At 38.2% G+C, this 26,874-nt stretch overlaps 1 protein-coding gene across 7 annotated transcripts in view; it reads right to left on the bottom strand.

Moving 5' to 3' along the window:
• Positions 1 to 26,874, bottom strand: part of LOC126334604 (uncharacterized) — a 270,217-nt gene that overhangs the window by 136,307 nt on the left and 107,036 nt on the right. For 5 of the 7 annotated variants that reach the window (XM_049997000.1, XM_049997002.1, XM_049997003.1 and 2 more), the window contains 2 exons: positions 18,538 to 18,657; positions 15,729 to 15,911 (listed from right to left, as the gene is read on the bottom strand). In XM_049997000.1, coding sequence (XP_049852957.1) covers positions 15,729 to 15,911; positions 18,538 to 18,657 — 303 coding nt within the window. The remainder of the gene's footprint in view (positions 1 to 15,728; positions 15,912 to 18,537; positions 18,658 to 26,874) is intronic. The other 2 variants (XM_049997005.1, XM_049997007.1) reach the window with 1 other exon arrangement.

Here is a 26,874-nt window from a genome sequence, read left to right as displayed (position 1 = left end):
AGTCTGATGAAGCTGATGTACATGCCTCAGAAAACCATAACTATCGGCATTTTCACTGCCACATTTCAATGCATCAAATTACCTGATTACAACAGCTTACCAGTTATTTGAAACCAAAGAACTTATCGGCACTTGCATCTCTTTGTATCCAAAGAGAAAACACTCCGTGTCAATTAGGTGTTCAGATAATTATTAAAAAGCTGTTCAATTTGCCACCAAGCAGATTGGTTCTTCAATTACAATACTGTGCACATATGTCTAAATATTTGGTTTTGTCACTTACATCCCTATGCTTCTAACTGCCTCAATTTCAGTATAATGATGTATTTGAAACAATATTACAATATAATGAATATTCCAGAACGGAAATAAGGTATAGAATCAAGAACAAACACATGCTCATCTGCAGAAACATGAGAAGTGTTGCACAGCCACACCTGAAATACAAAAAAAATTACTTAATCTTCCCTTTTACTCAGTACAAACACAGCAACCGAAACATTAACATCAACAACTGGATCATGATAGTCACAGAGGTTGAGTGGAGTGTGTGTGTGTGTGTGTGTGTGTGTGTGTGTGTGTGTGTGGGCGAGAGAGAGAGAGATATCTTCCAGACATTTGCAGATGAACATTTTCTTGTCCAAACATCGAAATCTAACTTCTAAATTGTAATCTATAAGAATTCCCAACTGATCAAGAGACTTCGAGTATGTGGATAGAGTAAAACATAAAAAAATCAAGGTTCATTTGAAGAACTATATAGTAATTTTAGATTTCTTATATTATCAGTACAAAACATTAACTGTAATCTATATAATGTTAAATGATCAAACAAATACTTTACAAGCAGAGAAGTTACTAGCTGTTTTTCCACACATACTTCCCAGATGTTGTTCCACTATAAACAAATGCTTCATATTTATCCATATTAATGGAAAACATGTTTCCAGGTTTTCTAGAAGAATTGCCACCCTGACAACATACTTAACACATTGGAAAATTCTTTCTACATTTAATTAAACTAAGAATGTGGCCTCTTATGAAACAGCTGTCTGAAGAATGAATGTAAATGCCTGAACCAGAGAGTATAAAAAATTTCGTACCAAGTATAAGAGTAGAAGGCAATCAGTTCTAACAATCTGAGGCAGTAGAGTGGGGAAGAAAAAAAAGATATACAGAAAGCATAGTCAAAGTCAGGTTTCATGCTTTTACTTGTACATGGTGTAAGTTTTTTTTATGAGATCAAGTCAGTCTGGCTGATCAGGTCTGGTTTCCTGGTTATAGTACTTCACGCAGTACTGAGATTGAGGACTCATTTTGCATACCGGACATACTTCTTGAGGCACTTGTGAACCCACATTGCTTAACCTATTCTGCTGCTTTCTAATGCTGTCTCTGCAGTACTTTTTGCATGCAATGTTTCTGCAGAATTGTTCTTTAAATAGGAAATGGATGACAGCTGGTTTTTTGCTGAAATATTTAGAATACCAATTCAGAACAACTGCTTTATATATCTCTTACCGACTCTGCACAGAGTAAAATATACACTTCACTAAACATTTAAATAAACAATGAACCCTATTGTACCTGTTTCCCTAAGCCTCTAGCTATGATCAATGAAAAATAATTACATTTTCACTTTTTTACCTATTGTTTCCATTAGAATTTTAGTAGTGGGATGGATAGGACGTGTACATCAATGGATGGGAAGTGTGCATAGTTTGTCAACAAGTTCCTAAACCACCACAGGAAAGCCATCATGCTCAAATTAACCTCTGCCCCAAGAGCTGGATGAAACCCAAAATAGAAAACTCCAAAATATTTAATGAAGCATGGGACATACTTTTAAAAGACAAGTAAGACACCATACACCACAGGATAGAGGGGGAGATGTTCATGTCAATCGACAAAAGTATTATGTCTATAGAGGTCAGGGCCTGGCTGCAAAATTACCTACACACAAGTAACTGGCCAAGGTGTACTCACGTTTATCATCGACTGCTTTTACTGGTCACCCAATAATGCCATAATAGTTGTAGAATCAGTCAAAGAAAGTCTACTCTCAGTAGTGTGGTGGATGTGCCCCGATCCTGCAGTATTAGCTGCATATGACTCTAACCTAACAAATATAGACTGGGACACCAATGAGACCATTGAATGTGCTATGGACAGTCACTATGTGAAATTATAACATAAAAGTAATAAAAGATTAAAATTAAATGTTTATGAACCCAAAAAAAAGTCAAGCCATAAGTTTAAGTAAATGCAGTCAACAATACAACGACAATCAGGTTAAGTTTTCAAGGTGGTACTCGACAGATCAGAAGGAGTGACCCATGAGGATACTCTTCAGTTTAAGATTTTTGAATTCTAGCGGTAGCTTATTGAAAATGGATGCAGCAGTATACCACACACCTTTCTGCACAAGGAAGTCCAATTCAGTTGATGGTTTGATTTCTCCCGAGTGAAAGCTGCTGATTCTTAGGAATAAGCTACCATTTCTGAGCCAAAACTATCCTTTTACAAAGCGAAGAGTTACCCAAAAATATAATACCATAGGATACAAGCAAATGAAAATAAGCAAAGTAGACCAATTGTCATGTCGAACGATCACTCGCTCCAGACACCGTTCGAATGGTAACTATGGCAGCTTTAAGTCTTTGAACAAGATTCTGAACGTGGTCTTTCCACAACAGTTTACGATCTATCTGACTTAGAAAATTGAATTGTTCAGTTTCACTAATCATATGCCCATTCTGTGAAATTAAAATGTCAGGTTTAGTTGAATTGTGTGTTAGAAACTGTAAAAACGGAGTCTTACTGTGATTTAGTGTTTGTTTATTTTCTACAAGACATGAATTTATGTCATGAACTGCACCATTTGAAACTGAGCCAATGTCGCACACAACATCCTTTACTACCAGGCTTCTTTCTGCCACTTTCTTCCCGGCCCCCTCTTTGTCCATCTACTCTTCATTTTTGTCTCTGACCTTGAGTATTGTACATTGTTGTTGCAAATGAAATCTGAAATCTTGATTGAGAAATAAATGTCCCTTAAAATAAAAGATTAAATTTGTTGGATTCATTAATACGAAGGACACATGAGATATCTCTCCAGCTGATGGATCTGTGAGGATAGTAACTTCAATGAAAGTATTTCTTGTACTTTTACTCTGTAAATGGGTAAGGTTGCAAAGTTTCAAATGATTCAGATTCCACAGTACAGTAGCATTCTAATTGTAAGTCTAAAAGCTACAATAACAACATTCTTCTTTCCTCTTAAAACTGACTGCAACAAAGAAAATGAAACAGCACACCGTTGTGCATCCAATTTTTAAAGATTGTCAGGAGAAAGAATATATGTGGAAGAAAGAGTTTGTTTAGTGGTGTAAATGCCCGATATCTACGCAGGGGTGCCAACTTATAGAAAATATTGGGGCGGGATACTGGGGGTCTTGTCCCAGAAAATTTCCTAAATTTTATATGAAAAAAAAGTGATTTTTAAAGTTTTTTTTAAGCATTTTAGAGTCATATGACCAACATTAGAACCCTGAAAACTGGACTCTTGATAACTCGACACTCCCGGAAACTCGACAAGCCTGACACATTTTTTAGCTTTGAAAAAAGAAACAAAACATAAACACACAAGGTATTTTCATAAAAAACTAATTTAACTTTTTGGATTCGAAAAAAGAAACAACATAAACATGCACAGTATTTTTGTAAAAAGCTAATCTAACTTACAGTAACAATCATGCTCATAGACTATTACAGAGCAGTGAATATATAGCTCTGAAAAGACTAAAATTATATTTAAATAAATCCTAAACTATCATTAAAAGAATAAAACACAAAATATTGCTGTCACGCAGTAACAGGATTTTGATTAATGAGTGAAATAGCTAATTTAAGCTTACTTTGAATAAGACCCAGGGTTCATTAAATAAAACCAATATATCAAGTTAATGCTTTAATACAGTTAATGAAGTTAATACAGTATGCTTAATACTCTCAGCCAAAAATTATGTAAACAGCGGGTTTTAATTGGGTCTTGCACCCTAGAAATATTTAAGTATTTGAAAATAACTAAGACAGTATTATAGTAATGTAGTAATACAGTAATAAAGTAGTACTAATGTTTCTAAACTGAAAATTTAATGCTATGTATGTATTTAATTCTCTATTTTATAAAGATTTTTAATATATTGCTCTAAATGCCATTATTAGGGCTGGAGTGTCTTTAGAAATGCGCAAATGTTGACTGACTGTCTGGATTACTGAATATGAAGTTGTTGATGACTGGTTGGATATCCAATTCATCCAAAATATCTCAGTGGGCATGAAGAACAGCCAAGTTGTTCAATCGCTTCTGTTCCGTCTCATCCCATCCAGTGCGTCTTTTCCTGTTCCTTCACCCCTATTCCCTCCCCTTCAACCTTTCTGCCAGAAGGAGGAGCCGCTGATTCTGAAAGCTTGTGAACTTTAATATCTTTTATATGTGTGTTCTCCTTCCACCTCTTGGTGAGTGGATTTTTTTTCATCTATCCAATTACATTTTATTTTCAAAATTTGATTATTTTTGTAGATTTTATACACATTTTTGCACACCATATACATTGAAAAATATGTAGCCTACATCTGTCTGAATGTTTATTACAGTATCATGGGAACGTTTGATGTAAGTTCAACCAACAACTTTTTAAAACTGTTGGTAACAACATTAAACTACAACTTGTCTTTATACAGTAGTACAGACTAGTGATCATGACATCATCATGGTGACAATGGTTCATTAAGTTAATAAATACTACAAGAGTTTATATTATGGAAAGAGCAAATAAACAGGTGGTACCACCCTATATAGAATATGAATGGTCATTGGTGACCAGTTATCATGTGCTAATGTGCTACAGCACACAATAAATCTCGCACTAAAATTACGAATGCAAGACAGAAACTGCACTAAAATTAGGTTATTTCTCTTCAAATGTGAGCTTATACGCAAATAAAAATGGATGAAGACATGTTTTGTAGTGCTCCCTCCACAGCAACCAGAAACCAGTGTTAAGTGCTGAAATGATTGTCAGCTACGTTATGATCAGCTCAGACAAGGAACACAACTGTCTGTTCTCAACTACACATGCTCTGATGTAACATCATCCCTTGCTCACAGCACCAGTTCATATTTTTCTTTGAAATTGTGTTTAGCATAATGTGGAAGCATAGGGCATGAAGAATTTTTGAGGTGCTTGTGTTGTAATGGTGCAGTGGCCACATGATTTAACGCACAGTTTGATAATTCGCAGACCCAGGTTCAATTCCTGCTATCCACAACATTTTGCTATTTAATTCTTTGCAATGTCAAACTAATAATTATAATTTTAAATATATTTAAACACATCAATTTATAAATATTCAATTTTGTTTTGATTACTACTACTGTAAGTCAAAAGGTTATAGGCTAGGTGGTGGTTAAAAAAAATAAAATAAATAAATAAAAAATGTGAGTATACAATGCAATTTATTATGCAAGTGTTTTCTGTGGATGATCTGCTAAACAGGCCATTTTCCAGTAGCTGTTAGGCGCAGAAAGTGTATTAAAGAGTTAAGTGAATCTACTTTAAATGTAAAACTAACACCAGAACGGTGCAGGAAAAGGCTCACATAACACTAAAATCTTTTAAATACTTGCAAAATATTTTGATCAGCTTCTTAATTATCCAGAACCAATCCATAAGCTCAAATACTCAAACACTCATCAAAATCTAGAAGAAGAAATTCCCCAAACTATCAAAGAACTTGAAGAAGTTATTATAACCTTTGACAGGTTGTCTGCATATGTTTGTTAACATTGTGTCATTCTGCTTATATGAAACATGTTACCACATTTTGTAGTAATGCATCCTGTGTTCAAACAGTCAGAGATTTATTACTTCTAATTACAATTTCAATTACATGCCATTTAAACGATACTACATAATATCCTGAATGTTTGATGTTATTTATGTTACAGCAGTAGCACCCACCAAGTTAGTGCAATTTTAGCCATAGTTACAGCAGGCAGTCTCTGTTGGTTGTTGCCAGTAATGTTTACAGCAATGGGTCTATTTAATTGGTGCAATAAAAATAGAGTAATAATGTAAAATGGTGTATGGATTATGCTTATTGCAATTACTAAATACCTAGGCAAAGTTACATAATTCCCCGGATTAATATATTTTATTAATTGTTCTTAGCTGTGCATTTACCATTTCAGTTTTTCTCTCAGTAATTGACACTGGCGATTTGTTCAATAAAAGTGCCTGTAGTTTTATGAAGCTCTTTATTTGCAAGGATTTATTAGTTTCACGATTCTCAAATGGCAGATGTTTTACACAGGGACATAGTGAATTATGAGCAAAATTTAAACTTACTGTAAACCACATTTTAAAGAAGTATGTGCTAAGTAAGGGGATTAAGGACAGAAAAGACACGCAGCGGTTTAATGACAAAATTCAGTAAATGCTGATAAAGCAGAGATTGTTGCACTCTCAGTACAAAAAAGAAAGTGATAATGTTGAAAGACAAAAGTTAGCAGAAATTTGTGCATCTTTAAAAAGATCAATGAACGAAGCATACAACTACTTTCAGCATCATACTTTAGAGGAAAATCTTGTCTAGAATCCATGAAAATTTTAGTCCTACATAAAATCGCTGAGTGGGTTGAGGAATCTTCTCCAAATATTCGTCGACCAGTCTGGTGTGGAAATACAAAACAGCACAAGGAAAGCTAAAGTTCTAAATTCTGCTTTCAAAATTATTCACACTGGAAATCTCTCACTCTGCATGAAGTCCAAAGTGACTGGAAAAATGTGCAGGTGATTCCTGTATATAAAAAGGGTAAAATAACGGTCCCGAAAAATTACAGGCCAATGTCCATAACATTAATTTTCTACAGAATTCTAGAGTATATTCCAAGTTCGAATATAACGAATCTCCTTGAGACTGAAAAGCTTCTGTCCACAAATCAGTATGGATTTACAAGCGTCACTCATGCAAAACTCAGCCTTCTCTTTTCTCTAATAATAACCTGTGAACCACGGATGAGGAATGACAGGCAGATTCGATATTACCTGATTTCTGGAAAATCATTTCACAAACTGCCTCACTGCAGACAAAAGGTCTGAGCACAAGGAATATGTTCTCAGATATGTGAGCTGCAAAGAGACTTCTTCAGTAACAGAACTCATGTTATATACTGACGACATAATGACTTGTATGATGTTACACTTATGGGTGTGGGCACCATCAAGGGCAAGATAGGAAGTCAGAGACACAATGCAGAGAACAGGAAAACTTGGAGATAAATAGTAACATTAGTGCCCTGCAAATTGCAAATGTTCTGGGTAGCTGTGCCAGAGAAGAAGTTTCATATCAGAAAATTAACTGGTAATCCCATCCACCACCTAGATGTTTTTGTAAGGCATCACAGCTGAAGATCACCACAAAAAGGCACACCTTAGCAGAGGCAGTAAGTTTGATACCTGTACCCTTGAGAACTGGTTAGAATGCTACTACTGCAGTTCCCACTCACAAAAGGACTGAGGGAAGGGCCAAGTGACGTAACATACAGTTGTCACTGGCCATAATGGGAGTGACAGTGATGTTTAACTACCAGCTGAACATTGTTGCTACCAAACTTGGAGTTTGTTAATTTGAAATCCAGAAGCATCCCTACCTATCGACTAGGAGCAGGGGAGGAGTCTAAATGTGGTTGGCCAGAGGTGGCCCGGAGGTGCAGAGCAACTCGTCAGATTGGCTGAAGCGTGTTCAGTGCCAGTGGACTGATGGCTAGATTATAGCAATGGTGAAATAATGCACCACTACGATTCTTTAAAGATTCATGTTTTTGTATTCAGAGTGTGTTCACAGACAGATCGTTGAGGCACCAACACCATGTCACTCGTGGCCAGCCTTGGTAAGCTCAGACATGTCTGTTTTTCTAATCTGGAGTACTGCTTTCAAGTTTGAACTTAACATCCTGCTAGTGTTGGCTATTTCTGTTAGAACTCACCCCCGTGGAATGAGACATTGATTTCTGTTGTGCCTCCTTTGCTTTTCCTGAAGTTTAGAATTACCTTTCAGTATAGTAGTTAGACTGATTGCTAGTAAATAATGTTAATCAGATTGCTGAATGTCATGAGTCTTCTGCAGCAAGCACCCTGTCGAGTCCCAAAATCCACGCATCTTGTAGGTGCCCTGTGACAGCATTTTGCAATGATCCATGTTATCAATGTGTCTCCACTGGGAATCTGTCTTTCTGCATTTGCTCCTCCCCGCTCAGAAATTGCAGACAGACTTCAAACCCCATCTCCCCTATACCCTGGGTTAGGACACAACATACGCGAACATTTTCTGGTGTCAAATGCGAGGTATCTTCTTAACGATTTTTGCGATAGATAGGGGCTTCACACACATGCAGCCCAACATTATGACTCTACTGCTGGCTTTGAGACTCATATGAGAAGCAGCACTAGTGCACTAATGAGAACAGATGGAGCGCAAAGAGCACAAGAAAGATGGAGAGGCCTAGAGAACATGCCTGATGAGGGAAGACATGGCCAGGACAGTGCTACCTACATGACTTCACAACAATACGGGGGTCGAAGGTATAGCCGAGCACCAAAAAAGAGCAGTGGGTGTAGTCCAGGGAGGACCACAAGGGCATCAACACACAGTGACAGTGCAACCCAGCAGTAGAGTGTGCCATTGTCACTTTCAGTGGCAGTGGTGGCCACGAGTAGACGGCCGGCGACAGCGGGCAACGGCCTGGCACAGCACAGCATAGGGCATCGCGACACCACAACCGTCGCAGTGTCACATCCTGCTTGGCTCAGCTCAACTTGGCTCAGCTCACCTCAGCACAGCATGGCTTTTTCAGCAGCGATGCTGTCTCGTGTTGCCTCTGCACAATCGTCAGCAGATAAAAGAAAGTCATGGCCTTATCTAACATTGTAGTTGCTGAAGCCAGAGCAGTAGCATCTAATATTAGTGTCAGTGATGTCCGTAAACTCAACCCCCAGCTTTCATTGGTACAAAATCAGCATTAAATGAAATTATTAACAATGAGGACATAGCTTTTGAATTAGTACGTGAAACAAACAATCCAATAGTGTTAAAATTCATAAAAGCTCATATTTCGGGTCCTGCACAAGGTAAACTGCTCATGTGTGAATTATCTTCCACATGGGAAGAAGTGAGAAATATATTGTTGGAAAATTACACATGTAAGTGTACTTTGGGTTACCATGCTTGTAATAGGTTTTCTAGTGGGCAATCAAAGGAGGAACCAATTGCAGATTGGGCCAGTAAAGTAGATACATGTCAACATCAGTTTTGTGAAACTTTCCATCATGCAACGCCAGCACCATAACTGGCAGGATCTTTCTCAATAGTAGGAAAATTAAACAGAGCAGTATTCATTCAGGGAGTCTATGGTGGTAGCATACATACAACTGTATGTGCAAGGGGCAGAAACAGCAGCTCACTGAGGCCTTGACGGCAAAGTTGGTAATTATATCCACCAAGAAGAAAGGCTTTGGTGACTTAACTGTTTCTTATGTGGACGTGGAAGGCACACGCCTAAGGATTGCAGCAGTAATGTTAAATGTAAAACCTGTGGCAAAGCAGGGCATCTAAAGTGAGATTGCTGAATTGAGAAAAGAATTCGCAAAGTAGAATCGGCACCAGGTGTGTTGAGAGTCATAAGTCTCAAAGACAGCCAGGTGTAAAAGTTGCAATTTATTGGGACATACAGGTCCTTGTAAGAAAGTTAAACTGGTTGGGTGTTTCACATGTCATAGGCCAGGGTACATGGTTAAAGAGTGGACTCAGAAAGCACGGTAGTCTGTGAAAAATAAGAGGCTGGGGAACAAAAGGAAAGCATACAATTACAGTCACTTTATGCTGAACTGGGAAAGGTATTCAAAGTCAACTGTGAAAGTAAAGACGAGTTTGTAGAATAAAACTGCCCACAGAATACAGTAAATTCATTAAAATTGCTTCTAGATAATGGAGCACAAATTAACTTGTCCAGTATGAAGTATCTGCAAAGCCACATTGGGTATAGACCTGAAGAAAGTATAAGGATTGAAGGTATCACAAGTTATGTATGGGACGGTGGTCTTAGATCTTGGAATAGACTGGGAATTAAGACTGAAATATAAGTTTTATCAGGTAGGAGGGGAATTGGATATTCCCTATGCTAGCTTAATTGGTAGAGGTTTCTTTACAAAACATGGTGTAAAAATTGATTACACCAAGGGAACACTGTGGTTAGGGGGCAGGGCCATTTAACTGTTTATGGAGATAGAAGCGCAGAACGCAAGTACACAAGGGCAGGGGCTTATAAAGAAAAACAGATTTTGAAATTGCACAGTGTGAATGCAGCGGAGTTCAAAATTCTCTGAGCTGTTCAGAGGGGCCAGTAAACAACAATATGTTGAACTAATGGAAAAGTGAACGAGGGGCCAGTAGACAGATGTGTTATCAATGGGAAACGGATGCTACAGGGTCTAAGGTAGGCTAGGTGGCTAAAATAAAGTTGGGACCTCATGAAGGGAGGATTTTCAGGATAAAGGTTGCAGATACCAGGTATTGTCAAGAAAAGAGAGTTGCAGGAAGGCTTGTACCTATCAGAGGCACTGGTGAGAGTATGAAAAAAGCTCTTGTGTAATTAGAATGTTAAACACATGAGAAGTGTTGGTTTTTATGGAGGTGCCTCACACTGCGATGGAAGCAGTTCTACCATGTAGCCCAAGTCCACAGCAGACTGTGCACAAGGTAGACAAAGTATTGAGTGAAGAAAAAATTGAAAAACAGTTTATTAAAAGAAAACTTGTGGTTAAATCACTTAAATGTTGAAGAAAAACAGCCATAATAGAGGTATCTTCTGTGTATAATGATATCTACCATCTGCCAGGGGATAATTTGACATATACAGATACAATCCAGCATAAAATAAAACTGATTCTCGAAGAAGAGAGACGAATAATTTTCTCTCGTCCTTACAGAATGCCAGAAGTGCACAAAGAAGCATAACAAAAGCATATGAAACAGCGGTTGGAAGACAATATAAAAGTATCTTCAACAAGTGCCTATAATTTCCCATTACTCATGATTCCCAAAAAGATGAATGCATCTGGTAAAAGGAAAATACAGGATGATAGCTCATTACAAAATACTAAAGAACATTACTGTCAACACAGTCTTACCACTTCCATATAAAAATGAAGTTTTGTATAGACTGGGTAAGGTAAAATATTTTTCAGTGCTTTATTTGGCTACAGGATGCTATCATCTGTTACTAGATCTAAAAGACTGGGAGCTGACAGCTTTCAGTACACCATATGCCCCTTATACATACAAAACAATGCCAATGGGACTCTGTTCTGCACCCTCCACATTCCAAAAATTGATGAATTTGGTTCTAATGGGTTACAGAGTGAAAAGATCTTTAATTACTTGGACAACATAGCGATTTTTGGCCCATTGCTGGAAGAACGTAATGCCTGATTGTGTGAGGCTTTTGAGAGGCTAAGGCAACATAATCTGAAGTTGCAGGTGGATAAATGTGAATTTTTTAGGAAAGAGATCAAATACCAGGGACATGTCTTAACTGAAGATGGGTTAAAACCAGACCCAAACAAACTAAAAGCAGTGGTGGAATATCCCAAACCCAGTACAACATAAGTTTTAAAAAGTTTTCTCAGGTTAATTGGGTACTAGAGATTGTTCCTAAGTGACTTTTGTAGAGTGGCAAACCCACAACATGAGTTGTTGAACAAGTTGTTAATTATGAATGGGGCACCAAGTAAGAAGACGTGTTTCCAAGTGCTAAAACAGAAGCTACTCAATCCCTCCATATTACAGTACCCAGATTTTTTTTAAAAAAAGTTTATTAACACCACTGACGTCAGCCAGGACACTATTGGCCTAGCCCTTAGCCAAGGAGAAGTAGGTAAAAATCTTCCAGATGCAAATGCATCCAGAACTTTGAATAATGCTGAGAAAAATTATAGCACAATTGAAAGAGTGTTATTGGCTGTAATTTGGGCAGTCAAACATTTCAGACCATATGTTTTTGGTTGTAAGTTAACCATTTGTATAGATCATAAACCATTGCAGTGGGTCAGAAATACTAGTGATCTGTCCCGATGGTTAATGATATTCAGTTTGTAATAAGAGGAGTATGATTATGAAATTTTATACAAAAAGGCAAGAAGAACTGAGTAGCAGGTGTATTGTCAAAGATAAGGGAAGTGCAGACAGCTGATGCTGAAACAGAGGCAAATGAAAGTGAGAAACTGCCAACAGTTGAGGAAGACGAACAGCAGGAGGGAATTGCTGAACAAGAAGCAGAAATTTTGTCGGAATTCTGTGACGCAGCTATAGGTGGTAATCAAGGGATCATAGAAACTTATAATTAAATTAAGAAATAGAGAGTGTGGTCTGGTGTGAAGGAGGATATTGAAGACTACATCAGAAAATGCGGTAGTTGAACACTCACCCCCCCCCCCCCTCCCCCTCCCAAAAACAAAGACTATTGGTTATAACACCAACACCAGAAGGAGTGTTTGATAGGAGTGGCATTGATACCATTGATTCACTGATCTTACTTATAATTATAATGATTATGTGCTCAAATTAAAAGAGAAAATGAGACAGATGCACCAATGTGCCAGAGATTAACAGTACAAGCAGAAGACAAAGAGTACTATGATAAGAGACCAGAATCCATAAGATTTTAAAACAGATGATCAAGTCTTATTGTATGACTAAAGCGTTAGAAGGGACAGCACCCGTAAGCTAGACATGCAGTGATGTGGCTCATACACTGCAGTTGGGGCAAAGGGCCCAAATGTGGTCATTCATTCAAAGAGAAACTAATTTTTAACGGAGCATGCAGAGAGAGAGAAAAATATTTTATTTTTGGTGTGTATTTGTATTAAAAAGGGAAAACTTAAGTAGCCGACGATTTAAATTTATGTTCTATGCAATGTAGGTCTTGATGAAAAATGAACCAATGTTTTACAATGATGCTTCTATGTGTATGTATATATGTATATAAAAGAGCAGTGAAAATTGAAACAGTGTACTATGTTGATGTTTACATGTGTGGAAAAGTAAAGTGAAATACAAACTTTGCAAAGTGTAAAATGTAAAGGGAACTAGAGTCATTAACCAAGAATGTCTATAATGTCATTTCTACAGCTAAGATGTTTTAATTACAACAGAAGCCAGATTACCAATTTGTTGCCAAGTAACAATCAACAAATTTTTTTCCATAGGGGGGGATGTCATACAGTGATGAAATAACAACTTCTACATTGTTATGCTTAAGGCTGTGGGAGGCTTCAAGGGGAATCCAAGATAAGAAATCAGAGACACAGTGCAAAGAGCAGGAAAAGGCAGTAGCGTTTGGGTTACCAGAGCTAAATAGTAACACTAGAGCCCTGCAAATTGCAGATGCTCTCGACAGTTGTCCCAGAGAAGAAGTTTCACTTCACATAATTAACTTTCTCAGTCAGATTGCTAGGGCACTGACTCCATGTTGCTCGTGGCCAGCCTCAGTAAGCACCAACATCATGTTTTTCTCACTTGGAGTGCTGCTCTCAAGTTTGTACTTAACATGCTGATAGTGTTCACTACTTCTGTTAGGACTCTTTGCTTTTTCTAATATTTAGAATTAGCCTTCAGTGTAGCAGTTAGTATGATCAGTAATAGTGTTAATTGGTCCCCGAAATTCCACGACTCTCCTGCTGCAAGCATCCTGTTGAGTCCCAAAATCCACACCTCTCATAGGTGCCCTTTGACACTGTTTCACACTGATCCAAGTTATTGACATGCCTCCATGGGGAATCTGTTTTTCTGCATTTGCTCCTCACAACTCGGAAAGTGCAGACTGACCTCAATCCCACTGTCTCCCCCCATCCTAAGTTAGTATACGACACTGAGCACACTGCCTGAGCAGCAAATGTTCATCAGGATATTGCCAGGAGTGCCCCATGGAAATGTGATAGAACCACTCTTGTGCTCTATATACATATTCAACCTGTCATATAGGGTGCAGCAATCTGTGACCGTTTTCTGATGACGCTATAGTGCATGGGAAAGTTTCATTGTACTGTGACTGTGGAGCCAAACAGAAGAAGTTTGGCAGAGTTTCTATTTGGTGTGATGAATGGCAGCTTGCTCTAAAAGTTGAAATATGTAAGGTAATGAAGATGAGTAGTATAAAAACAATCCTGTAATGTTTGAACATAGCATTAGTGGTGTGCTGGAAGTTTTTCTGAGCAGAATGAAGAGTACAGACTATCATCTACTTTTATTTCTTACTGGATATTAACACACAGCTGTTGGAAGCCAAAACTACAGTAGAGACTATCTTTGACTTTTCCTTAAAATGCTGCTCTAGATCAGTGGCCCTCAGTGCTAACATATCTTTTAAAGCCAGGTGAAAGGAGAAACTAGTGCTCCATCATGACAGAAAATGTTAGTCACTGTTCTCCAATTAACAAACTATCTGCTATCTGGTATTGGCTTCTTAACTTTTGTTGAATCTCTTTGTTATCTGTTGCAGTCTTACAATTTTATTTCCTCTGCTCATTTTTATATTTCAGTAATTATTATTATTTTATATATTATTTTAATTATGATGTAATATATCTTGCTCTTTCATTACCTGAGATGAAATGAACATGTCCCGTTCTCTCACTATTTGTCACTACAAAATGTAAAGCTATTACGATGTGTCCTGATTCAATTCCAAACTTATGGATATATATTTCAAGCAATGGAAAATCCAGGATGGACAAATTACAGTATTATGAAAAGGATAGAGTGCTACTCATCATATAGAAGAGATGCCGAGTTGCAGACAGGAACAACAAAAAGACTGCAACATGTGAGTTTTTGGCCAAAAGGACTTCTTCAAGTAGACAACAACGCACATGACGTGTGTGTGTGTGTGTGTGTGTGTGTGTGTGTGAGAGAGAGAGAGAGAGAGAGAGAGAGAGAGAGAGAGAGAGAGAGAGAGAGAGAGAGAGAGAGAGCTGTGCTTTCATGAATGTGTGTTGTTGTCCACTTTAGAAAAAGTCCTTTTGACTGGAAGCTCACACCTTTAGCAGTCTTTTAGTTGTGCCTGTCTGTGACTCGACGTATCATCTGTATGGTGAGTAGCAATCTATCCTTTTCATAATATTGACATAAATGTTTCAGTGATTTGTGAGTAGATGTTTCTCTTGTGTCCAGTGTAATGACAATAAAATATTAACAAGTTTTTCTAGTCATGCTGTTCTTTTAAATATTTCTCAGTTTCACTACCAATATTAAATCGACAAATGCAGAAAATAAAATAAACAGAGAATGCACGGAACTTCCAGCACAGCACCATAATTTGTAGACTGGCGACACCTCACACCTGACCATCAGCGTGTCACAGTGGTTAATTTCACTGTATACTAATCTGGATATCTTAGCTTCCATACTCAATAACTTGAGAATTTTGAAGTTGGACATGGCCTCAGAAGGGGCTACTCAGACACCTGAGCTTGATTGAGGAAACGTTTCAATAAAGAAACAGAACTACTGGCATGCAAGCCGCTAAAGTGGTATCAACCTGATAGGACCCCACCAGACTAAGCTGAAGACATTTATTCATATACCACAACCCACAAAATAAGAGTTACCTCAGTCACCCCTGAAATATCATGTTTATTCACTTCTCCAAACTGTTGATTCTCATAGTGCAATTTTTGCCTTGTATTCTCATGCTCATGCAAACAAGACACACAATGTTCTTCCATACAGCCAGAGTCACAAGTTGAAGACACCTGGCTGTTTGTTGGACTTCCTGGACTTCCCACTATGTCCTGAATGGAGAAAAAAAGACAGTCTATTTTTATTTCACCCACGACAAACCTGTATTGAATACATCCTGAAACATAAAATATTAACATGAATTATAAGAATCTGAGCACGACTAATGGTGAAATTAATTTAAGGCTTCAAGTTTCAAAACTGTATAACAAATAACTTTTTTCATCTGATACTACTAACCATATTAAGATTTGGATGAACTCCAATGGAAGGCCCCAGCATTAGAATTATAGCAGTTTTATTTTCCCTGGCAGCTTCTGTTTTAGTTTGCACAATGTATCAAGACAATTGAGGAAGTAACAAATATATTTAGTTTCTTTGTCACACAAAAGAAATCACCCTATAGAAAATATTCTACTTCTTTTTAAAAACTTATAAAGTAACAAAGCAGAATCAAACTATGGAGAGTCCAGGTTGGAATAACAAAAACTTTTAAATGAATTGAGTGCTACTCATCATAAAGATGACACACTGAATTGCAGAAAGGCACAAGAAAGACTGTTACACTCTGAGCTTTCACACAAGGACTTTTTCAGAAAAGAAAGGAAAGGAAAACACACCAAGGACTTTTTCAGAAAAGAAAAATGCACGCACGCACGCACACTCACACTCACCTCATCATACATGACTGCTACCTCCAGCCACACTCGCCAGACTGTTCAACAAAAGCAACAATTTCGAGTGGGGTAGGGGAAGGGGGAGGGATAGCAGGGTACGTGTGTGTGATTTGGGGGGAGGGGGGGGGGGGGAGAAGAAAAGCAGTGTCTGGAAAAGTGTGCAGGGAGCAGAGGGCAGCAGATCAATACTGCCAGATGCAACATCAGGATGCTGTGGGGGAAGCATGGGAGGGAAATGGACCATGCAAAAGGAGAGGAGCAGAGAGGAGAGAAGACTGGTGGGTGCACTGGCAGAGAGCGGCACACATTGAAGGAGATGGGATGTGAATTGGGAGGAGGTGTTACAGCACATAGGAGGGTGGCAACTGTTGGATGGAGGATGTGGGGACAATAGGTTACCTTAGATTGAGGAAGAGATAATTTTAGGAGTGGAGACTGTGCTGTAAGGATAACTTCCATCTACATGATTCAGAAAAGTTGGTCCAAGTTGTGAAGCAACCACTGAAATCAAGCATGTTATGTTCAGCTGCATGTTGCGCCACAAGGTGGTCCATTTTACTCTCGGCCACAGTTTAGCAGTGGCCATTCATCCTAGTGGACAGCTGGTTGGTAGTCATACCAATATATGAGCAAAAGGTTGTGCAATGATTGCAGCAGAGCTAGTATATGACATGACTGCTTTCACAGGTTGTCTGGCCTGTGATGGTTTAGGATTAGCCTGTGACAGGAGTGGAATACAAAGTGCTGTGTGGGTAAATTGGACAGGTCTTGCACCTGAGTGTTCAACAGGGATATAGTGCCTGTGACACAGGGTTGGGGCTGGGAGCAGCATAAGGATGGACTAGGATGTTGTGAGTTTAGGTGGGTGACCACTTTAGAAGAAAGTGGGATGTATCTTGGATTGGGTGTCCCCAATTTTAGTGCACGACAGATAATCAAAGCCCTAACGAAGGAAGTAATTCAGTTTTCCCAGTCTGGGATGGTAATGAGTAATGCATGGGGCACTCCTTTGTAGCTGGGTCTTGAGTGTGGTGGGAGGATGGAAGTGTGTGGATGTATGGCATGAGAAGTGAATCAGTTACAAACAACAAAATCACTTTCCTGCATTTCTATCATTTTGGGGCGTGTCAATTATGTATATTTTATTCCTAATTTTGCCAAAGTCATTTATCCATTATTTAGCGTGGCATAAGTGGTTAATGTCCTGTTGACAATGAGGCATCAGATATGGAGCACAAGCTCAGAGTATGTCAAAGAAAGATGGAGAAGGAAATTGGTTCTGTCATTTCAAAGGAACCATCACAGTATTTGTTTGAAGTGCTTTAGGGAAATCATGGAAAACCTAAGCCTGGATGGCTGGCCAATGATCTAAATCATAATCCTCCTGAACATACGTCCAAAGTGTTAATCACTGCGCACTTCACTCGTTGTGCAATAAGGGTGCTTTTTTCTTTTCCTTAACTTGTTATTGTGTGCTCTGTGAATTCAAGGTACCTGTAAAACTAAAACCTCCTTTGCCTGACTGCACTCTGTTCAGCACTGTGAACTGACCATTTCATCAAAGTCCACTTGCTAAATTCAGCACACTCTCCATACTCCAGGGCCAGTGTTGGACTTTGGCCACTGGCTCCAACAACACAAACTCTGTACCTGATTGAATAAATAAATAAAGGTACTTCTGCTTCTATGATTTATCAGCGCACATCCATCTGGCACCATTACACAAAACTACCTAATTACACTACCCATCCTGGCTCCCACTACATAGCTATAGAAAACTACACATTACTTCATTTAATAAGATAGCAACCTATTTTGATAGAACACATTTTTTCAGTTGCATTTTCCTTTTCTGTTAACACAACATTAAATTAGTCACTAGCATTATCACCAGTATTGCCTGAAGCAAAAACCTGCCTTGAGTACCATGGTAAACTTGATTTATTTGGAACAAATTTTATCCATTTTAACATTGAAACAGTGTACAACATGGCTGGCTCACCTGATTTAATATTGACCTCAGCACCTCAGATTCTTGTTGCTGATAGCTGATTTGCTTGGTGTCCTGGTTTACATCACAGTGCTTTGGCAGCTCTTCCTCCGCAGGCTTTCCTATCACGTCCTAGACAGTGATCAGTAATTTGAATAGTTGATAGCTGGCCTCAAAGTGAAGGCAACTTTTTTTAACACAGAGAGATCACACATAACCATTGATATATGATATATGACATTCTGTGAAATATAACATGAGAGATGAGATTGAAAGTCATTTTAAAAGACTAAATTGGTATGTACATTATAAGGAATTGGTTTTCACAGTAACTTATGATGTCTCTAATGCTACTAATTTATTGTAGTAATGAATATTATTCATACAATCTTTAAGATACTTGGTGCTTTGCTGATGGGGGCTAGATAAATCAGTAAAAATCAAATATAATCAATTGACAATGACAGCTTTCCCTTGCTACCCAACTTAGACTTACTTCATTAAAAGGTAGCGCCTCATTTACTTTCTTATATGAATAAAGACATGATATGCAGAGTTAATGACACATGAAATTAAACTGTACACAGTGAGGACAATTGAGAACAGCAAAGGAAATGCCTGTGAACACCACATTGTGTGCTGGACTAAGATTAATACAATGCAAAATAAGTCAATTATGTCCAAAGTTGTAAATCATCATGCAAATTTTATCAATTCTCCTACCCCCAAAAGTCAATGTGCTGAGAGTCTTCCTGGAGAGCATATTAATAAGATATTTTGAATATAATATGCTACACATAAAATAAGCTTGTATGTCATGAAAGAAGCTTGCCTGTATTTACATTTGTTTATACCAGTTTTTGAATGGAACTGAGTTAATAAGGATGTCTTTTACCAGTGACAAACATAATAGTAAATGGTCACATGAAGAAGAGGGATGCTAGTAATGAAATTTTAAATTTTATAAAAATATTTTCATCATTATACCCTTGATACCCAGAGCAATTTATTTAGCTGGATTTAGTCACTACTGTTGTAAGTGTAGTTTGTAAGGCTTTATAAATATGGCTTCAAGGTGTCAGAATTATACATTAAATCTTAATTTCTGGAAATATTTGTACTTCAGAGAAGATGATGAACTATCTGCCCCTATGAGGATACTCCACAAGCAACTGCACTGCTTATGGTCAATGAGTCTTGTATTGGCATTGCATGCATTTCGCACTATTCCAGTACAGGAAAAAATGACACTTCTCCCCACTGTGCACGTTTTCACCTTCATAAATATATCTTGACAGTATCTATTATATATATACACAAATGTTAGATAGCAACTTTGCTGAATTCTCTGGTTTATATAGACTTTCTTGTGTCATACCTCACTGAAGTGTAATGTGTGTGTCTCCCTGTAATATTCACAAGTCATTCAAATATATCTGTCACAAATCATACATCTCTTATTTAAATTTTGCCATTTCTTCACCCAATCTGTACTGGTATGCACCAGAGAAACAGGCTAGTACCACTTAAGGATGTTTTGCACTCACATATTACACATTCTTTTAATAAAGTGTATCTGGCACATGTGACACACAGAAACATGCAAAGGCATAGAAATTTTACTAGGTTTTCAAACTACCACTCTTCTTTTAATTTAAGTACAGCTTTGCAAACAGATATCCAAATGCACCCACCCACATCATAGAGTGCCTTTAGAGCTATGGATCGTTGCCTTTGGATGTCCATGTGAGTGTGTAGGAGACTGAATACTTAAACAAGAAAAAAAGCAGTAACTTGAAAACCAAAAACATCTCAGCACTGTTACATGTTTCTATGCACCATGCATCAATCACCTACAAATCAGTGATTGCCCTTCCTCTGTGTGTTTATATGCTGGAGTTTTCTATTGTATTATAAACTGTTTCCCTGCTACAGAACATACAATTACCTACAGTCATCTCTGTTAGAATTTAATACAGACTTTTCATTCCAACACTACATCTATGCTTATCTTTGATAGTTTTCCATTAAGTCCTATTGATCTTCCAAAGCAACTGAACAGTACCCAACAGCAGCACATACCGGAGTTGTGCACACAATTTCCTACACAGCTGCACTGCACTTTTCCAGAATTATGCCAACAAATTATTTATTTTTATTTTTTTATTTTCCTTCAGTTCTAGTGATTTTGTGCGTTCATTCCATTTCACAAGGCTCCAGAAGTTTAATATTATTACTGAAATATGACATTACTTAGTTTTTTTTTCCTTTTTTATCAGCATTACATTAACTTTATCCGCATTTAAGAAGATGAAGGAGAGAGGCCACTTAACCTGTTCTGGACTTAGTTCCACTCATCTAGCAGTGTTACTTTTCCCTACAGAGCAAAATCATCTGCAATCATGCCAGGAGTGATGATAAGGCTGTTGGTCATACACCACTACTCTTATAATGTAACATACTGTGCTCTACAAGCCACAAAAATTTGCAAACACATATTTAGGAAAGACACTCAATAACCGCATATTTGTTATTTGTATATTCGTTAGTGGCCAATTCATATCCAACACCACGGCAGATGGAATATATCTGTTTGACAGTACCAGCAGTTTATGTGGTGCTGTGTGTGAGAACAGCTTAGATTGTTCTCTAGGGTCCTTTAACAGACGTTACAAATACTTGTCTCTTAAACTGTAGTCATTTGTTGTCTTTTTCAACCACATTGCACTTTTCAGTCATAAGGAGATTCTCAAAAAAATATTAGCTGCAAAGGGGATACTTCAGCAGTATATTCAGTCTAAAATCAAACATGAATTCCATTAACACATGGCACTTCATTCGGCATATGGAATTTCAATTGTTCTTCAATTTTGGGTACATTGACTTCAAAAGCACACATTTGCATGTCAGTTTAACATCCGAAATGTGGCATGATCATAGGAATGAAGCCCTCGAAGTACCAGTATTTTTAAATGAAAAGGGTTTATTTCTTCAGATTTATGGTTGTTGTCACACTCCTAACAAAATGGATGGAAGGATTCTACAGTGTCAAAAAGAAATGAAAGACACAAAATTGCAATTATTTTAATAAGAGTATCAGTTCATTGTTAGATTTGGCAATGCAGACTGAGCAGGAGAGACTTACTAGTATAAATCTACATCTATGTAGATCTTTATTTAAGATACATTAGGTATCAATTCCATGCAACACCAGAAACCTAGCAACAACAGTGCTTTTCACAATGCGTGGGACTACATGGCTTTAACTTCAGCATGTCCAGAGGCATTATGGTTGTGAGAATTAACAAAACAAATCTTCATTTCTGAAAAAGATCTTCATTTCTCCAAGAAGAGCTTATCAACCTTTTGTGTGACAAGAAGAATGTAATCTAACATTAATACAAAACAAAAGAATAAGTAAGAAAAGTGGATATAATGCATGCTTCAACACCAGACACAATTATATTGAGAAATGATTGCACTGGTATAAGTATATGAGAGAACCATCAAAAGATCAGACATATCAACAAGGGCAGTGGAGGAGCCCCAGCATATGAGGTCTGTTCAGAAAATTCCAGAACACTCATAATTATGCATCAATGGTGTGTGGCAGTGAAATGCGATTGGCATCCCTGTACACATCTGTGTTTACATCTACATCTACATCTACATCCATACTCCGCAAGCCACCTGACGGTGTGTGGCGGAGGGTACCCTGAGTACCTCTATCGGTTCTCCCTTCTATTCCAGTCTCATATTGTACGTGGAAAGAAGGATTGTCGGTATGCTTCTGTGTGGGCTCTAATCTCTCTGATTTTATCCTCATGGTCTCTTCACGAGATATATGTAGGAGTGAGCAATATACTGCTTGACTCTTCGGTGAAGGTATGTTCTCGGAGCTTTAACAAAAGCCGTACCGAGCTACTGAGCGTCTCTCCTGCAGCGTCTTCCACTGGAGTTTATCTATCATCTCCGTAACGCTTTCGCGATTACTAAATGATCCTGTAACGAAGCGCGCTGCTCTCCGTTGGATCTTCTCTATCTCTTCTATCAACCCTATCTGGTGCGGATCCCACACTGCTGAGCAGTATTCAAGCAGTGGGCGAACAAGCGTACTGTAACCTACTTCCTTTGTTGTCGGATTGCATTTCCTTAGGATTCTTCCAATGAATCTCAGTCTGACATCTGCTTTACCGACGATCAACTTTATATGATCATTCCATTTAATGTGTAACTGCTGGAAATTCCCGGGGAGAGGAGGGTGTGTGAAATGCGGGAGAGGGGGAGGGGGAGAGGGAGAGGAGAGTGGGATGGGGTTGGGGTAAGGAAGAGGAAATGAAGAACAGAAGCAAAAGTTGAAGATAGTGACACTGGATGGAGTGTGTCATACTTTCGGCGAGCCTCAGCATAAGACAGGCAATCCAGGGAGAAACGAATGTGTCTTCCCTTCCACATGTCCAAAATGTTACTGAACCGTCTAATTTAGTTTCTCTCTGCAAGCACAATTCTTAATTCAGAAAATAAGAATAATTATAGCATAAATAAATGTAGCTTTAAAAATTAACTTAGCAATACTTCTTATCTTCAAATTTTTGATTGTTATTTTCATGCTTGATAGTGACTGCAGTGATTCCCATCTGACATTTCAAATGCAAACCTCAGTGATACTGAAACATTTCAGTTTGGAAGGAGTTAACATTAACACAGCCACAAGACCAACAAGCATATGAAATGTATTTTCTGGTGCATTTTCAGTTTCATTCACTACTAGAATATTCACGGAACAAGTAAGAAATTTTGGTTCTTCCTCAAATGACTAATGATTTTGTATTGCTCTCCTTGATATAACGACAGTCTCTTACTTCCAATCCTGGCTGCAATTTTTGCTGCTTTTTGTCAAAATTTTTATGTTCTGCAGTTTCTTTAAAATATTTCTGGAGTTAATAATTATTTTAGCAACAAAACAGTTTTCCTTCTAAATAAATTTCTACAATCTCAATTTTGCAAAGCTCTTAGTTAGTCTTCCCTGTCTTACAATATTCTTCACTTCCCATCACTGTAGAAGACTCTCTAGTTAATGTTCTGTGTTTGCATTATTATAGTGTATCTTACTATGTTATATTATTTAATTTCAGGCAGAAGGGTTGAAGGGCCTGAAGGAGGAGCTGCTGACTCCGAAAGCTTGCCAATTACAACTGTCTTTTATGTGTGTGTTCTGCTGTTGCTTGGCGAGCAGATATTTTATTTACACAGTTAAATAATTTTCTCAATAATTGATTGTTTTCATTGTTTACTGTGTTATATGTCACAAATTACAGCAGTGCTCCAGCATCTAATAGTAAAAATCCAATGTTATACAATCTTAAGTTTCCCTTATTACAAATGTTAACTTAAAATATGTAACTCTTCATCCAATAAGAGAGCTGAGCAGCAGACATCAATGTTGAAAAGAACAATAAATCAAAACATTTCTGGAGAGCGCGCGCACTTTCCCGGGTATTCTTACTTGATCTAGCCAAAAAGATATTCTAGTCTCTCACTTTACATATACCTGTCCCTTGGTTCAAGTGCCTGATGAAGAAATAGGGGCAATTCCCATACCACACATTCCCTCTCCCCCCCCCCCCCCCCCCCACCCAAATCACTTATTCCAGCCTTGTCACTGGCATTTCTTATCCATGTTGATGGTTGGACCACCTTTGAAAGCTGAAAGCACTGCCAGTGTTCTACATAACTATGAACTGAACAAACAATCCAGCTGTTCAACTGTATGAATTTTCAATGCCAAGCTGTGGGCAGGGATTAACAATATCACTCTGTTGCACTTCATGCTGCTCAACATATGCTTTTTCAAATTCTAAAGGTGGCAGGGGTAAAATACAGGGAGTGAAAGGCTATTTACAATTTGTACAGAAACCAGATGGCAGTCATAAGAGTCGAGGGGCATGAAAGGGAAGCAGTGGTTGGGAAAGGAGTGAGACAGGGTTGTAGCCTCTCCCCGATGTTATTCAATCTGTATATTGAGCAAGCAGTAAAGGAAACAAAAGAAAAATTTGGAGTAGGTATTAAAATTCATGGAGACGAAGTAAAAACTTTGAGGTTCGCCGATGACATTGTAATTCTGTCAGAGACGGCAAAGGACTTGGAAGAGCAGTTGAACGGAATGGACAGTGTCTCGAAAGGAGGATATAAGACGACCATCAACAAAAGCAAAACGAGGATAATGGAATGTAGTCAAATTAAATCGGGTGATGCTGAGGGAATTAGATTAGGAAATGAGACACTTAAAGTAGTAAAGGAGTTTTGCTATTTAGGAAGTAAAATAACTGATGATGGTCGAAGTAGAGAGGATATAAAATGTAGACTGGCAATGGCAAGGAAAGCGTTTCTGAAGAAGAGAAATTTGTTAACATCGAATATAGATTTAAGTGTCAGGAAGTCATTTCTGAAAATATTTGTTTGGAGTGTAGCCATGTATGGAAGTGAAACATGGACGATAACTAGTTTGGACAAGAAGAGAATAGAAGCTTTCGAAATGTGGTGCTACAGAAGAATGTTGAAGATTAGGTGGGTAGATCACATGACTAATGAGGAGGTACTGAATAGGATTGGGGAGAAGAGAAGCTTGTGGCACAACTTGACTAGAGGAAGGGATTGGTTGGTAGGACATGTTTTGAGGCATCAAGGGATCACAAATTTAGCATTGGAGGGCAGTGTGGAGGGTAAAAATCGTAGAGGGAGACCGAGAGATGAGTACACTAAGCAGATTCAGAAGGATGTAGGTTGTAGTAGGTACTGGGAGATGAAGCAGCTTGCACAGGATAGAGTAGCATGGAGAGCTGCATCAAACCAGTCTCAGGACTGAAGACAACAACAACAACAACAGTAAGCAACTTTCCTTCAAAAATACCCTGCTTCGATTTCCATCAATCAGTGTCCTTCATATTAATCTATATTCCCATCTCTTGTTCTCACAGCAACTTCTTCAGCTTGAACTGACTTCCAACACATAGGCATTTACTTTCATAATAACTTCCCCTGCTGTTTCTTCCTCTCCTCACCCCATGTCACTTCCTCACCCTCACAATTAGACAGTATTATTAATACCCCAGTTGGGTATGATGAGAGACCAGTCCCCCGGTCGTGTTAAACTGATATTTCACAATATTTTTATGGACTCTTGCAGTTTTCTGATGTGTTGTTGTTGTTGTGGTCTTCAGTCCTGAGACTGGTTTGATGCAGCTCTCCATACTAATCTATCCTGTGCAAGCTCCTTCATCTCCCAGTACCTACTGCAACCTACATCCTTCTGAATCTGCTTAGTGTATTCATCTCTTGGTCTCCCTCTACGATTTTAACCCTCCACGCTGCCCTCCAATACTAAATTTGTGATCCCTTGATGCCTCAGGACCTGTCCTACCAACCAATCCCTTCCTCTAGTCAAGTTGTGCCACAAACTTCTCTTCTCCCCAATCCTATTCAGTACCTCCTCATTAGTCATGTGATCTACCCACCTAATCTTCAACATTCTTCTGTAGCACCACATTTCAAAAGCTTCTATTCTCTTCTTGTCCAAACTATTTATTGTTCATGTTTCACTTCCATACATGGCTACACTCCATTCAAATACTTTCAGAAACGACTTCCTGACACGTAAATCTAGACTCAATGTTAACAAATTTCTCTTCCTCAGAAACACTTTCCTTGCCATTGCCAGTCTACATTTTATATCCTCTCTACTTTGGCCATCATCAATTATTTTGCTCCTGAAATAGCAAAACTCCTTTACTATTTTAAGTGTCTCAGTTCCTAATCTAATACCCTCAGCATCACCCAATTTAATTCGACTACATTCCATTATCCTCGTTTTACTTTTGTTGATATTCATCTTATATCCCCCTTTCAAGACACTGTCCATTCTGTTCAACTGCTCTTCCAAGTCCTTTGCTGTCTCTGACAGAATTACAATATCATCGGCGAACCTCAAAGTTTTTATTTCTTCTCCCTGGATTTTAATACCTACTCCAAATTTTACTTTTGTTTCCTCTACTGCTTGCTCAATATACAGATTGAATAACATCGGGGACAGGATACATCCCTGTCTCACTCCCTTCCCAACCACTGCTTCCCTTACATGCCCCTCGACTCTTATAACTGCCATCTGGTTTCTGTACAAATTGTAAATAGTCTTTCGCTCCCTGTATTTTACCCCTGCCACCTTTAGAATTTGAAAGAGAGTATTCCAGTCAACATTGTCAAAAGCTTTCTCCTAATCTACAAATTCTAGAAACGTAGGTTTGCCTTTTCTTAATCTTTCTTCTAAGATAAGTCGTAAGGTCAGTATTGCCT

Source organism: Schistocerca gregaria, chromosome 2 (assembly GCF_023897955.1).
Source record: "Schistocerca gregaria isolate iqSchGreg1 chromosome 2, iqSchGreg1.2, whole genome shotgun sequence".
Lineage (NCBI taxonomy): Eukaryota > Metazoa > Arthropoda > Insecta > Orthoptera > Acrididae > Schistocerca > Schistocerca gregaria.
This window is presented reverse-complemented; position numbering and strand designations above follow the sequence as displayed.